At 40.1% G+C, this 14,168-nt stretch overlaps 1 protein-coding gene across 2 annotated transcripts; it reads right to left on the reverse strand.

The window, feature by feature from the left end:
- Window positions 1-1,432: 1,432 nt before the first annotated feature.
- Window positions 1,433-13,897, reverse strand: INIP (INTS3 and NABP interacting protein). Of its 2 annotated transcripts, XM_054004139.1 has the most exons (6): window positions 13,469-13,559; window positions 13,000-13,107; window positions 12,375-12,462; window positions 5,596-5,698; window positions 2,992-3,082; window positions 1,433-2,206 (listed from the first exon to the last, which is right to left on the reverse strand). In XM_054004139.1, the coding sequence occupies exons 3-6, from the start codon at window positions 12,397-12,399 to the stop codon at window positions 2,111-2,113; spliced, it is 315 nt and encodes a 104-aa protein (XP_053860114.1). In that variant the 5' UTR covers window positions 12,400-12,462; window positions 13,000-13,107; window positions 13,469-13,559; the 3' UTR covers window positions 1,433-2,110. The 2 variants fall into 2 exon arrangements, with proteins under 2 accessions (XP_053860114.1, XP_053860113.1); XM_054004138.1 differs by lacking the exons at window positions 1,433-2,206; window positions 2,992-3,082; window positions 5,596-5,698; window positions 12,375-12,462 and having other exon boundaries at window positions 13,001-13,107; window positions 13,469-13,897.
- Window positions 13,898-14,168: the final 271 nt, after the last annotated feature.

Genomic DNA, 14,168 nt, shown 5'->3' on the forward strand with positions numbered 1-14,168 from the left:
GTAATTTGTGTATTTGGCAGTTAATCCTATCACCATATATCACCAAGACCCTCACAATTGCAAGGAATAATTTGTTATAAAGTTATAATTATAACTTTAAAATATCACAACAGCTGTGTTCGTTCCCCCTGCCCCCCTCCATTCTAATACCTTCATTCTTGAGCTCAGGCCCTGAATTTCCAAAAGCAAATCTTTCAATACCCAAGGTGAAAACAACAGAGGCAGCAAGTGTTAACTCCTTCAGTGGAGCAATTATAACTTTCCAAGGGAGAAGGATGATTACTGTTGCATTGCCTGGATCATTTGAAGTCTGTACAACCATAGTGAAAGATTCTGTAGTTCAAATATGTAGCACAGAGCTCCTTTAATGTTAATTCAACTCAAATATGAAATCCATGCTTTCTGCTGCATCTGCTTTAACACCTTTGCCTTTGTATGTTTCTAGGTTGGACAGATTCAAAGCTGCCTCTTTTACACTGAGATTTGCACATCTTTTTCTTCAAAGCATCTAATAAGATATGCAGCTCACATTGCAGAATAATGAATAATCAGGACAATTTCATATGCACTCCTGGTAATTAAAAAGAAAGAGCTACAGATATAACCACAGAAAATAGAAGTGACTTCTTTCTCCACTGCCCACAAAAACCATCATCATTCCCGTGACTCATCACATCAGAGCCCAGAAAAAAAAGAATATGCATATGGTATGAATAGGTCTTGTTAAAATTGCACATCCTTAAGCTCTATCAGGCTGGGTGCAGAAGATTCTCCTTCCTGAAAATCTTTCAGTATGCTCCAGTTTCTGCAAAGGTCTATGCTCAGCTGAGGTACATGAAAGTAGTGGCATTTTCCTCATACCTGCACCCATCTCTTGGTAGTTGTTCTGTATTCATGATTACTGCAAATATTAACAGTGATATATGAACAGATAGTTCAGTAGCACTTACTGGGTTCAGGCAATCCCCTGCATATAGAAACAGAATACCCTAGATGTCTTTAAAGAAATGCTAACTACAACCCTGGAAACTTCACGGGACAGCTAAGTTTCTCCAAAGGACAGAGCTGCTTCAAATGGACACCAATTTAACAGATGCTTTCTGATTTATCATTCTCATGTAAGTTTTCCTGCTCTTTTCTGTTTTCCAAAACTTGCCTCCATAGGCAATGCAATCAGTGTAGCAGCATAACTGCATAAGCAAAGCTGTGGAGATATAAGAAAGTCTAAGTAAGGACTATTTTTCACTCTAAGTTACTTTAGTAGCACAATCACAAGTAGCACTACTTAAGTAGCACAATCACAATTCCAAAATAATTTACCTTAAGATCAATAGATTTTCTTCCAGCAGGAAACTGGAATTGTTTACCACAGATAAAAACACCAAGGAAAAAAGTGAACAAAAATAAAACACACTAAGTCTTGAAAAAGGCATAACGAGAAAAATTTGGCCTTTTAAATGGAATGGTCTTTGCAGACAACTTCCCATCTGAGATGTCCAGAGAACTTTTGACATTTTGTCTGTAAAAAGACTGTTAGAAACATTTGCTTTTTTCCCACTTTAATTCATTTTCATATTTCACAACAGGGTAAGAGGCAGACACACTGTAACTACGGACTTAAGACCAGATGATGCTACAACGGCAAACAGTACACTAGAAATGTTCCTGCATAGGAGAGGCTGGGGGAGGAAGACTGGCTGATGCATTTGACAAATTCGTATCTGTTTTGATGGAGAGAAATAATTTTCATTATTCATTACAAAAATCATACCTAAACATAATAAAAAGAAACACAAATGCTGTCAGATTGTGCATCTCTTGGTGACTGTGGTCTGGACATTTATTTAAAGGAAGCACTGAAACAGGGAAGAGCAAACCCTGTGCACTTCAAACTCCAAGAAAAGTTTTGCATTTGACTTTGACCTGACAGAGGAACAGAAATACAGGATAAAAATTTTTCAACACTATTTCCCCATCACTAGAGCTCACACTCCTGAATGGCATTTGCAAGAACCCAGAAAAAAAAAGTAGGTTTGAAGATACATAAAGAAATTAAAATGTTAGACAGCTCCTGCTATGGATCTTGAATTTCTGAGACAAACAACATTCCTCATTCTGCCTCAAGTCGAGGTAAGACAGGAAGAATAAGATTTCCAAATGCAGAGTCTTGAGTTATGAAGTATCCTGAGGAGTGTGCATGTGCATGCTGGAAAGAGAAAAGCATTTGTTAAAGCATAACTCCCTGCAGCACTGACATGATTTAAGACTTCATGGCTTCTGCAGCATTAATTATTTATTTCTCCCAGTTTGCTCCTTAATTCTGATAGTCAAATTCAAACCCAGCATATTAGATCAGCTACATCAGAATAGGGCCCATCAAGATAATTAACCTGGACATTCTCTTCTGCTCATTTTAGCTGACCTCATGGAGGTGGAGCAAACCAACTCCTGATTGCTCTTCTTTGACTAGACCCCATGTTTCCACTTCCACTCCCTTCCATAACCAGCTTGCAATTCTTGGTTTATGACAGCTGCTACACAGACTGCCACTGGACACAATCCCAAACAGGAGACACCAGGATTCTGTTCATGTCATGTAAATATATGCTTGTTCACCTGAGGGAGGCAGCTGCTGTATGGTTCTGGAACACCTTTGTGAAATCCTACATATCCTTCCCCAGTTAAAAGGCTGGACTCCAGCAAGTTAGACGTTCTGCATATTCCCTCCCTCCCCCACTAGGGAAGATCCCTGCTGGATCTCAAATTCAGCCTGAATTTAGTGTGCCCTTTAGTGTGCCCCTGGAGTGATCAAGCCTAACTGGCACAGTGAGCTGCACCAGGAACAGCATGGCCAGCAGGCCAAGGGGAGCCCTCTGAGCTCAGTCTGAGATACAAACTGGGGCTTTTCAATATCTCTAGGAGCAGGGCTGCTCTCTGAAGGGATGCACATCTAAAACAGAGCCAAACTGAACTCTGACTATATCAGCTCACCTGCAGTGCAGCCTTCTGCTGTGCTGCAATGTGCTGTTGCTCAGCATGATCACGGAAATCCTTATTCAGAGGTGATCTTGCAAGTGCAATGCTGCAAGAAAGAACAAGATGGTATGACACAAACCACAGCCAAAACATGTGTTCTTGCCATTCTAGCCACGGATATTATGACTTCCTGAGCTGTCATTTCACTTATGGCTTGACAATTGTCAGTTACTGTTTGTAATTACTATCTGTAAATTTAAGAGAGAAAAAAAAAAAAGGTAGATGGAGTGAGCACAGCTGTATAATTTGAGCCATCATAAACAATTCCTGCCAAACTAAACCTGAAGCCTATTGTGGATTTTGCCCATGGGGTGAGTCCCACTGAAGTCAATGAAACCACTGAGGTGCAGTGTTAGACAATGCAAGGAATTTCTAAAGCAGCTTTGTGCTTTCACCACTACTCAGTCACTGAGTGACTGTTCTAAACAGCTGCTATAAACAGAAGCACTAACAAGAGCTCTGCAGATTTCAGTTCAAGAACAGGTCTTTGGTGGAAGGGAACCAGTTCATTACCTATGATAAAGGAGCTTCCTATTAATGTTAACTGAAATGATGATCCCTTGGTAACAGTTTGGAGTACCTAAAACTGATTTAGCATATCTATCTCACTGCAGCATAAGGTTTCAAATTAAAATTTACTGATGTTTTTTCTTGTCATTTATACCTTAGCACTTGTCTGCCTTCTTAAACCAAAAAGAAGACATAAAAAGCACTCCCAACTCTATATATAAAGTAACACGGAGATCAGGTGAGGGCTGCCATTAGAACTGTATTGCAAGACAATTCTCAACTACCTCTGAAACTATCACTGGAGACTGCTGCTGAAAACCCTGTTCTTACCAGTCACAGAGACAGATGTACAAATGACAAGGATTCCAAGCACACTCATCAATAGAATTTTACCAGTGCTTTCAATGTCAACAGCTGATTTAGTAAATCAGTTTTTGATAAGCAGCCATGTTCATGAAAAGATCTGCAGCCAAATCTATGCTTAAATGCATAACAAAAACTAAACAATTCAGAAAAATTTTTGGTTATGGCAAATATTAAGATAAGTTTCACTGCTGGAGAAGAGTGCTACTCAGTTTATTTAAAACACAATATTTTCAGTGATTTTGGAAGCATTTAATTTGCAATTTGTAATCTGTACCCTCTAACTTTTCAATAAGATTTTTGTAGATAAGCTTAAGGCTGTACCATAAGCTACCATTTTCCAAGAGAGGTCTTCTGTTCTTGGATACAGGATTTTCACATGTCAAGTACAGAAATCAACTCATTCACCCTTACACTGTCCCTGCCACTGTTGTGTTTTAGGTATATCAAGCTCTTTTGGTCAAGTTTGCACCATTTTTATGGTCTCAATTTTGACAACTCTGTGGTCCAAGATCCTTGGCACAATATCAAAAACTGGCAGCTTCTAGAAAATCACACATCAGCCCACCACACCAAAGTAGAGAGTGTGACTGCTGCATTGTATGTTCCACCCATGCCCACCTTCAAAACTAGAAAATTCTAATTCTGCTCACTAGAATACAGTGTTGTATTTCCTTAAAGAAAAAAGAGAGTAAACAAGCACTCCCTGAAGCTCTGTCAGACTTACAATGAAGCACCGAAACACTGTTGCCAGGAGCTGTACATAACAGTATGATATTCTGATTTTCTTTCCAACAATTTTGCTCAAATAATAACTACATAAAGTTATTGATAGTAACTTCTTACCTCACTCAGAAGTCTACATCAGGCAATTTCAAGTATTCTACATGTTTTTTGACATTATGAAGGAATTAAAAGTGCCATGGAATCTCTTAGAAGAAAAGACTCAGGCAGCACTCAGACTGTAGTCAGAGTATTTGACTCTTGTACAGGCGTTGTGGGTTACGCTGTGTCTAGAATGTGGCACTGTACTCACTTCACCATAATCCCGAAGTTTAAGGATGCCAATTTCTCCACAAAAATTATTGTGTGATTTTCTAGTTACTGATTTATGACAAAAATCTGATTTTCTTGTCTTGTATGGGAGAAATCCCAGTAGCACCCTTCAATTCAGATTAGACTATTACACTTTATGGTGTAGAATCATCCCTACAACACTGCATCTTTTACAGGATTATCTGCTGTAACATACACTGGCTTTGTCTTGCACATAGGGAGTTTCAAGAATAACTCACTCCTGCTGTAATTGCTCTTCTCTAAGCACACAAAATCCTGAACCTAATGGTCTGCTACTTCCATTCCCCAGAGCATTTCAGCTTAATAATGAAATGTTTTCTCAGTGTCTGCTTCCTGGTTTTTCTTTATGGTAGACTTTAATACACTTGAGTAAACATATCTGATTATCTCATTCTCAAATGGAAATTATATAAGCCAAAATTCATGCTATGTAAACCATTTGAAATACTAATACGTTCCTAAAGAGCAATGTCCTTCTGCCTTGTTATTAAAGATGGTCAGAATACACGTCTGTTAAGTATTTATCTAAGTTTACAGCTCACTAGCTGTTTGGCTTTTTTTCCTTGATGTAATCAGTGATGTCCCAACAGGTCTAAGAACATAAAATACCTGGCTCCAGGGTGATTTGTGGAAGACTGGTTTTGCATAAGTAACTTTCTCTTCTCCTTGTCTAGTTCTGCCAGGATTGCAACCCTATTTTTATTCTGGAAACCTGGTGAGAATGACAGAAAAATATTAGAGATATTTATTTGACTTCTGTGGCCCAACTCTAACCCTGTGGAATTAGAAGTCTCTGTAGAAAATTACTCTAAGATGAATACACTGATCTTCATTTGAAAATACTATTATTAAATAGGCTTCATTTTTCAGCATGCAATAGCTTCCATAAGCTATCATGCATAAACAGAGGCTTTAACTCAGAGGCTTTAAAACAGAGGCTTTAAACTCAGGTTAGAGCCTATCCCTTCCCAAGCCAGCTCTGGAGCTTCAATCAAGGTTTATGATCAAATAGCTGCCTTCCAAAAAGAAGTAAGCTTACCAGGCTCTAAATTTAAAAAGTAGTCTCTGAATGTTCAACTCAACAATAACAATGGAGTAATATAAGCATGGGGCTTAATTTCTCATGTCAGAAGTCAAAACTGTAACACAAGCATTTTATATATATAACAGGTAAGAATGAGCAAATCACTAAGCTTGCACATGTGTTTATACAAACACGTTTCACTCAATCTATGAAGAAAAGTTTAAATATAATGTGTCCTATACACACTACCCTTATTCTGAGTATGATCAAATGCTGGAATAGAGAAGCAAATTTAAACTACTGAACTGTCTGTACACAATATAAGAATGTGGCCTCCATTTGTTTTCATCATTCTTCCAAAGCGACCTTGAATACTAGAGAAAGGGTCAGGAAGTAGGGTGACTTGAGAGAATTTCAAAAATGCCCAAAATAGCTGCCATCTATGTGTTTTTCAAAGTTGCCTTCTAAATGCAAATATGGCAAAACTCCTGTACCTACACAGGACTCATATAATAAAGGATCTCACTGCAGCCCTCAAACCAACCAGATGCACAAGCCCCTGCTGTTGCCCAGTATGCCCAAACAGCACAACTGAGGACAACAGCTCCAGAGCTGACTCTTACACTCCTCTATGCCACCAAGGACACTCCTCATGGCAGAAATACACACTTCTCGAATCTCTTATTTGCTGCTGTTCTACAAATAACAAGCTATGACAACATCATTAAAAAAAAAAAAAAAGATAAGTAAAAGTAAAGCTCTCCTTTATTTCCTCCACACAAAAGTCCAAGATTCCCCCTGGAAATTGCTGCATGCCGTGCCCCTGCCCTACAAACTGTCTTAGTGACAGCACTAAAGCATGGTAGCCCACAAGCTGTGAGGAAGGCCACATATGGTAACTCTTAAGGAGAGTATTTGCATGTCAAGGTAAAATGATTTACTTTCAGTAGCTGCACTTGAAGTTCATCCTCTTTGACAGACCTTGTGCAGATGCTCAATTACATAATCCAGTATCCCTTTTATCTGCATGGCTTAATGAAGGAGACAATCACCAGAGAAACCTTCAACTCTAAATAACAATATGCATCTGTACTGCCTTGCTGTTGAACACTCACCTTTTTCTTCTACCATGCCTAATATACACACACATCCATAAACTTCAGTGTCTCAAGAGCTCTCGAAAGGAGCACAGCCTTTTGTTTATATTGTACTATGGTTTTATGTAAGATCATCCACAATAATTTTGACATTTGTTAATAAGATTTTCATTACATTTAATTAATTGGTATTTTCACTAATCTCTCCTTCCTATGTGGCATTAGCTCCACTTAAACTCTGATAAGAGTACTGATTCAGGCCTTTGATGTTTCTCCGTTCTTCGGGTACTGTACGCTATCTCTTTTATTTTTTTTTTAAGACCTTGTGCTTGCAATGAATCTGAAACCTTAAAACAGAGCTGACATACAAAGGCTGACAAATCTTGCCAACAGCCTAGGATTTAATATCTCTGAGCTGCAGCCTGCCCAGACTTTACTTTCTTGTAAATTTTGGAGACAATACATGGATAGGATGACCAAATTACCTCTTAGAGGGCCTGATCTAAAACAACCATATGTTTGTGTGCTCATTCTACACAATTTTAATCCAAAAACCTTTATACTTGACCTATTACTCAGCACCCTTCTGATACTGCTTGCTTATCCTGAACTGCATAAATTTAAATGCATGTTTGGAATTCACAAGATATGATGCTTAAGGAAAGAAAAAGGAGACCACTTTTTAATATAAGTTTGTGATCTAAAAAAATAAAGATTAAATATGCTTAAATTTATCATGAAGCAGATGGTATGATTCAGAAAAGCCTGAGACATTTAAAATGCTGTTTTTAAACTGTGATCAGAAACAGTAGAAGACTGTCTTCTATTTTGAGTCTTGTTACAGTATCTCATGGAAGAAACCCTAGAGGCATTCAGAAGAAACCCAAGTATCTTTTCTTTCCATATACCCCTACAAAGAGCTTTGTGGTGTGTTTTCTGATTGTTTGTTACTTGGGTTTTTTTATTAAGCAGTATTTTGCACTAGAGTTCAGACAGTGACCATCAGCAACCTGCTGTGCTGAGAAAGTAATTTGCCTAAGAGAATTTGTTATTGGTAAGGAGAAAAAAGCCTGTTTAAGAAAGTGGAGGAGCATATTCAACATATACATGTCAGTACTTCTCATCTGAGCAATGTGATCTTCCTGCAGGTAAACTTCTTCAATATGCAAAGTAAAGCCTGCTCATTTAAAGGTTAACAATGGAGGGCGTAAAACATGAGAAATCCATTTTACAGAAAAATTCTGGCATCCTTAGAAAGTAATTAAGCATATCTGGCAATAAATAAGCAAGACTTTAATTTAGATTCTTCCCTGCTGAGGAATCCAAAATGCTTTCATAAAGACCAATTTGAAACTCCTACAGAAGTTTCCCACTTCAATTATAAATAAAGAGTAATATTTCATATGCAGATTTGTCTGTTCTACTTTTTAGTGCTAAAAATGTGGACATGCAAAAATCAAAAGCTGTCCTTAGTACAGACCAGATTCCCATCTGTGAAAGCCAGTGCATATTTTCAAACACAGAACTTCCTAATAAAGCTTTAAATATAGACCTCCCTTTTCTGGGCTGAGTTGCACTAATATTTTGAGTTGGAACACTTTGAATATTGCAGTTTGTAAGTATTTTTCTCTGCTTTGCTGACATGACCCTCCTGACACAAAATGACCTGTTCAAGGCAGCTAAATAGTTTAATGGCAGCGTCAAACTGAGCACCTAGATTCTCAGATTACTCTCTAATGTAGCCGATTCAGGACACGCAGAATTTAAACCTTTCTGACATCAAGCATTATAGCTGCACAGAACCTGAAAGATTACTTGCACCTATTATCTGCACATGAAAGGCAGAAAGCCAGAGAAAGCTGAAACCTTGCTGAGTGATACTGGCAGCTTTTAGAGCTCACAGCAAGCCTCTCTCTTTAACCTAATCTCAACATTTTATCTACCAGCCTATCTAACTGTTACCTATGGCAGTTAGTTCTTCAAACTCTGCATGGCAAGCAACAGCATTACCTTTATCTGTTTTTAATTTCTTGCTTTTCATTGATTATCTTTTCTCCTTGATGTGTTTCCTTGATTTGTTGCTTCAAATTCACAGCATGTTTAAGTTTTTTCCAAGATGCACCATTTATGATTTATCCACAGATGTGTAACAGCACTAAAGAACACTCAATTAATTTGTGTCCAAGATACAGTTTTACTCAGAAAATGTTCTAAAAGCTGTATGTTAGCTCCAAGCTCTGAACATTGAAAGGCACTGCATTTTGTTCTGCCTGCTCAATTCAGAAAGAATTAGAAGTAATTTCTTTACTGAAGTGCATGTTTCTATAAATGGCAGCATTCATGAAGTGAGGCAGCACCCTCTTAAAAAACAGAATGTAAAGACCTTATTAAACACACGCTGCTTGCAAAGAAAATGGAGTAATTCTATTTAGACATCCTCTTCTGCTTATGATGACTGGCATCTCAAAACATCATCTAACAGTCTGCTGCATGCCAGTACTCTCAGTAACAATTAACATCTGGATATGCTTTCATATACTTTGTGTAACAATGAAACAAAAGGTGTACTGGTTATTCAGTAAATTAAGTTGAATTGCTTAAAAATACATTAGTATTTTGTCTGTGCCTCCAAAAAATAGCTACATACATAGCTGAACGTAAGTAATTGACAGCTTTAAGGCTGCAAAGTTCTCAAGTACTATGCTTACACATAGATCAGACTCAGATGGGGAAGAGCAAACTGTGTAGATGATGACATAATTCAATGCAGAACAGCACAATCTTCCTTTTCAGACTCGGTGAACGGAGAGCCAAATCTAGCTGCTTAGACTATGTGAATGGCCCCACATACCTTTAGGAAAAAGCATAAACAACTTTTAGGACATAAAGAGACTATAGAATTGCTGCAGCCTGAAACTTAGAATACTGTTCATATTTCAAGAGTTTCTTCTTCCAACATACCAATAAGAACTCTTATTTTCTGAAATGTTCAGCCCTGTCTGAAACAGGATCTGTATCTTTTCCACCTTTGAGGACCAAAAGGAGAATTCTGTCCTGAGCAGTTACATTTACATTTCTCTCATGTCAGATGGCTTCCTCTAGGAGGACTCAGAGTGGCTAATTCAGTTACATACAACAAGGCTCCAGCCTTGCTACACACAAGCAAAGGCATTCCACAAGAGCAGCCTGATGAATGCATGTTGCCTAAGTACTGTGAAGTACTGCAGTAGGAGCAGTGTATTCCTGAGAACCTGGAAGTATTTGCTGTAATTCAGAAGCTTATTTCCACCCACCAAAGAGTATCACTCTGGTCAATGAGTTCATCTGGTGGACAATGCGCAGCATACAGCAAGATCTTCCATTGCTTGTAAATGCCACAGTCAGTCTTGTGCCATCAGTTCCCTGTGGCACTAATAAACTGAAATAAGACTTTTCATTCAATCCTCCTTGGTTTTTCTGCACTCATATGCAGCTCACCACCAAGAGTGCTTTTCTAAGAGGCTGATAGAATAAAAGTCTGGTCCAAAAAATCTTAACTTTTATAGTCCAAATCTGTAATCAGTGAAAAACTCAAATTTACACCTAAGAAAATACCTGATACAAATTAAAGGAAAAGCAGTAATTTGGTACAAAAAATTCGCATCACAGTCTACCTGTGTAGAAGGCTAAAGTTTAATTCATCCTTACAGCTCTGCCTGAGTAAGTGCTACCATTCATAACCCTCCTGGTGAGCATTTCAGTAAACTTGTATTCTTTTTGTCCAAGTGAATGGATTCCTTGAACAGTATTAATACATATGCCAAGAGGCAAGCTAAAAATACAGTGTTTTTCATGGCCCTTTTCACTACCAGATTGCATCTAGCAAAGACAGAAACCCTGAACTATTGTTTATATTTACCTGGTCCTTTCTAATTTTCCTAATTGTACTACTTATAAGCTTATTTGGTAATTAAATTTGACAGTCTCTTGTCTCCTTAGTGAAAACAATTTTTAAATAATAACTGCACAGCTCCTTTAATGAGTCTGTAAAGGGTATCTCAAATATAAAAGATTTCAAGGCTCTATGAAATTACAAGACTCTGGAATCGGGAGGGAAACAAATGTATTCTGGCACTAAAATCCCATCTCTCAGTAAACCAACATATTTAAGAAAAAAACAGCTTTTTAACTATCTATGACAACATTCTATTCCTTGCAATGATGCTGATTCGGTATTCACAGAATAAAAGCAAGATTTGCCATTATGTACCAAAAACTTTCTCAGTTAAAATTTGCAAACAGACAGCTCTGCAATCTGCAGCACTTCTCTCTCAATACCTCACAAAATCTCAAAAGGCATTCCTGAAACTACCTCCTTTTCATCAAGTCGCAAGTAAAATCTGTGTTTTGGACCCAAGCGAGTCATATGATACCCCCTGAAGTATCATCCAGCAACACCAAGGTTTGCAGGACTGCTTGAGGTAAGGACACAAACACAGACCTGCAAAAAGTCTCCACTTGCTGGGAAACTGAACCCAGAATTCATTTCCCATAACCAAGTAAGGGAAGAGCCGTACCTGAGAAACTCTTTCCCCAGCTCCTCCACGTAAGAAAAGCCTCAGAGTTCCCCTGAGGTTTCCAGAAAACACCTCTAGAGGGCGATTTAAGATCCTCCTTCAAATTTACTAGGTGACACCTCCAGACCCTCAGCCCCCTCTAAAGCACATCCATCACCTGGATAGATGGACCATTACTAAGATTTTTATTATTTTAAGGATACAATTGAGATGCATCTTAGTATAAAAGGACATTTCATCGCAGTTACCATTATGGTTTTAACTGGCTTTTTCTCCTAGGCCTGGCCAATTGCTGCCTGTGAAAGATATTACTGCCTGGGTCTTGCTGTTTCCAACATGACATGGAATGTATTTGACTTCTGGCTCTTCTCTGATTTTGAGTGCAATAGCTGCAAGTCATGTCCAAGGCCAAGTGTCTGAGTGTCTTGTAAGTGTCTCAAATAAGCTTCAGCAAATGATCACTGTACCACAGGCATGATATGTACTTCCTAACCCTGAGCACAACATTATGCTCAGTAATAAAGAGCTTCCCAGCCATCAGTGGTCTTTTTCAACCCTTAAATGCGTGTGAAGAATTGCTGCCATTCTGCTGCTTTCAGCCCCAATTCTCTTTTCTTTCTTCATCTTTCCATAAAAATAAACTTACAGTTATGGTGACTTCACTGATATTTTGCATTCACTTTTCCCTTAAATACTTAAATTAATACCTACCTTGTCCTGAAGGATTTGCTGCCATCCTTCAATTTTCAGCCCTTGTTTTATTCAGCTGGAGTTCAAATCTTTTAACCCCCACAAATATCTGCAAAACATGCACAATATAAGAGGAACATACTCCCTTAAAAGAAGAGCTTGGAATTCAATCTGTTGGAGACTTCATAAATATGGCAACTGTTAGAAACCATAAGCCGAACACAGCATGTGTGTTGCTTAAAATGTATAATAGAGTTTATACTGTTCTGCTGAAACTTCAGGCTTGAAATATCAAAGGTTGTGATCAATATTTTTTTCAGATTCTAGTAATTCCTAGTAGTAGAACTAGTAGTAACTTCTTGCAATTTCTATTCTAGTAAAAATAATATATATAATTAGAGTCATATACCCATTTTCCCAACTCAACTTCTTCCTGACAAGGTATGTCAGGCTACACTTAAGAATTATATCAAACCTTTGTAGTCCTTAAAAGCTGAAGCCTTGGAAGAACCCAGTTTAGGCTCTGACTCAAGAAAAACTCATTGTCTGAGGAGAGGCAATTTAAATCCCAGATACAAGGCCAGCCAAAGTTGGCTGCAGCTGTGGCAAAACAAAAAAGGAGGCCTGCTCCTCGGTCATACATCACCTCGGACGACCATCAACATCTGTTTCCATCAAGGTGCCAGGCTGTAAAGTGCAGCGGCGAAGAGCTCTGGCTCAGCCAGGCGGAGCCGAGGGATGGGAACGCTGAATCCTGCAGGAAACGTGAAGCACAAGTCAGTAACACTTCCACAGGAGACCGTGTCATCGCTACGCCCTGGACCTGTAAGTGCCTGAGCAGCAACGCTGCGGTGAATTAATAACTCAATGACAGTATTAATTAAGCGCAGTGAGAGCGGTCAGGACGGGTTTCTCCAAGAGCCATGGATGGCCTGACCCACTCCCGCCGCTGCCCACCTTCCCCCCAACACTCGGGAATGGGCTCTTCCGCTCGTCTTTTCCCTCCCGCCCACAATGGACGGATGGCCTCCCCGGCTCTCCCCGAACCGGCGGCGATGCCCCGCCCCAGCCCAGCCGGCCTGGCTCAGGCCCCTGCAGTCCCGACCACCACCCACCTGCCCAAGGGCGCGGGGCTCCGGCTCCTTTGACCCCGCTCGCCCTTCCCGCAGCGCGGCCGCGCTGCCTCCGCCCCCTGCTCGTGACGCGTGCACAGCGCGACAGCGCCCGCGCCCTCCTCTCTTCCCGTGCCCTCCCATCGCACTTTCCGCGCCCTCCTCTCTTCCCGTGCCCTCCCATCGCACTTCCCGCGCCCTCCTCTCTTCCCGTGCCCTCCCTTCTCGCTGCCCACGCCCGGAAGAGTCAGGGTTGTGCGGGTTGGGGCGCAGGCGGGCTGTGCGGAGTGTAGCGTTCGGCGGTAAGGTTGTGTTTGCTTCTGCCGTGGGCATCCGCCTGGGGACAGGAGCGAGCGCCAGGCTTTCACGCTTCGGCCACGCTGTGGGGACTCCAGACAGCATCGAGGTTAAATAGCAAAAAAAACGCCACATGTGGAAGGGAAGGGTTCACGGAATCAGGTTGGAAGAGACCTCCGAGGTCATGGAGTCCAGCCTGTGACGCAGCACTACCCTGTCAACCAGATCATGGCACTGAGTGCCACATCCATTCATTGCTTAACACTTCCAGGGTCTCTTGACTCCAACACCTCCCTGGGCTGGGCAGCTCATTCCAAAATCTAATCGCTCTCTCAGGGAAGAACCTCCCCTGGTGCAACTTGAGGTTGTGTCCTCTTGTCCTGTTACTTTTTCCTTTAAACCACTG

Source organism: Vidua macroura, chromosome Z (assembly GCF_024509145.1).
Source record: "Vidua macroura isolate BioBank_ID:100142 chromosome Z, ASM2450914v1, whole genome shotgun sequence".
Lineage (NCBI taxonomy): Eukaryota > Metazoa > Chordata > Aves > Passeriformes > Viduidae > Vidua > Vidua macroura.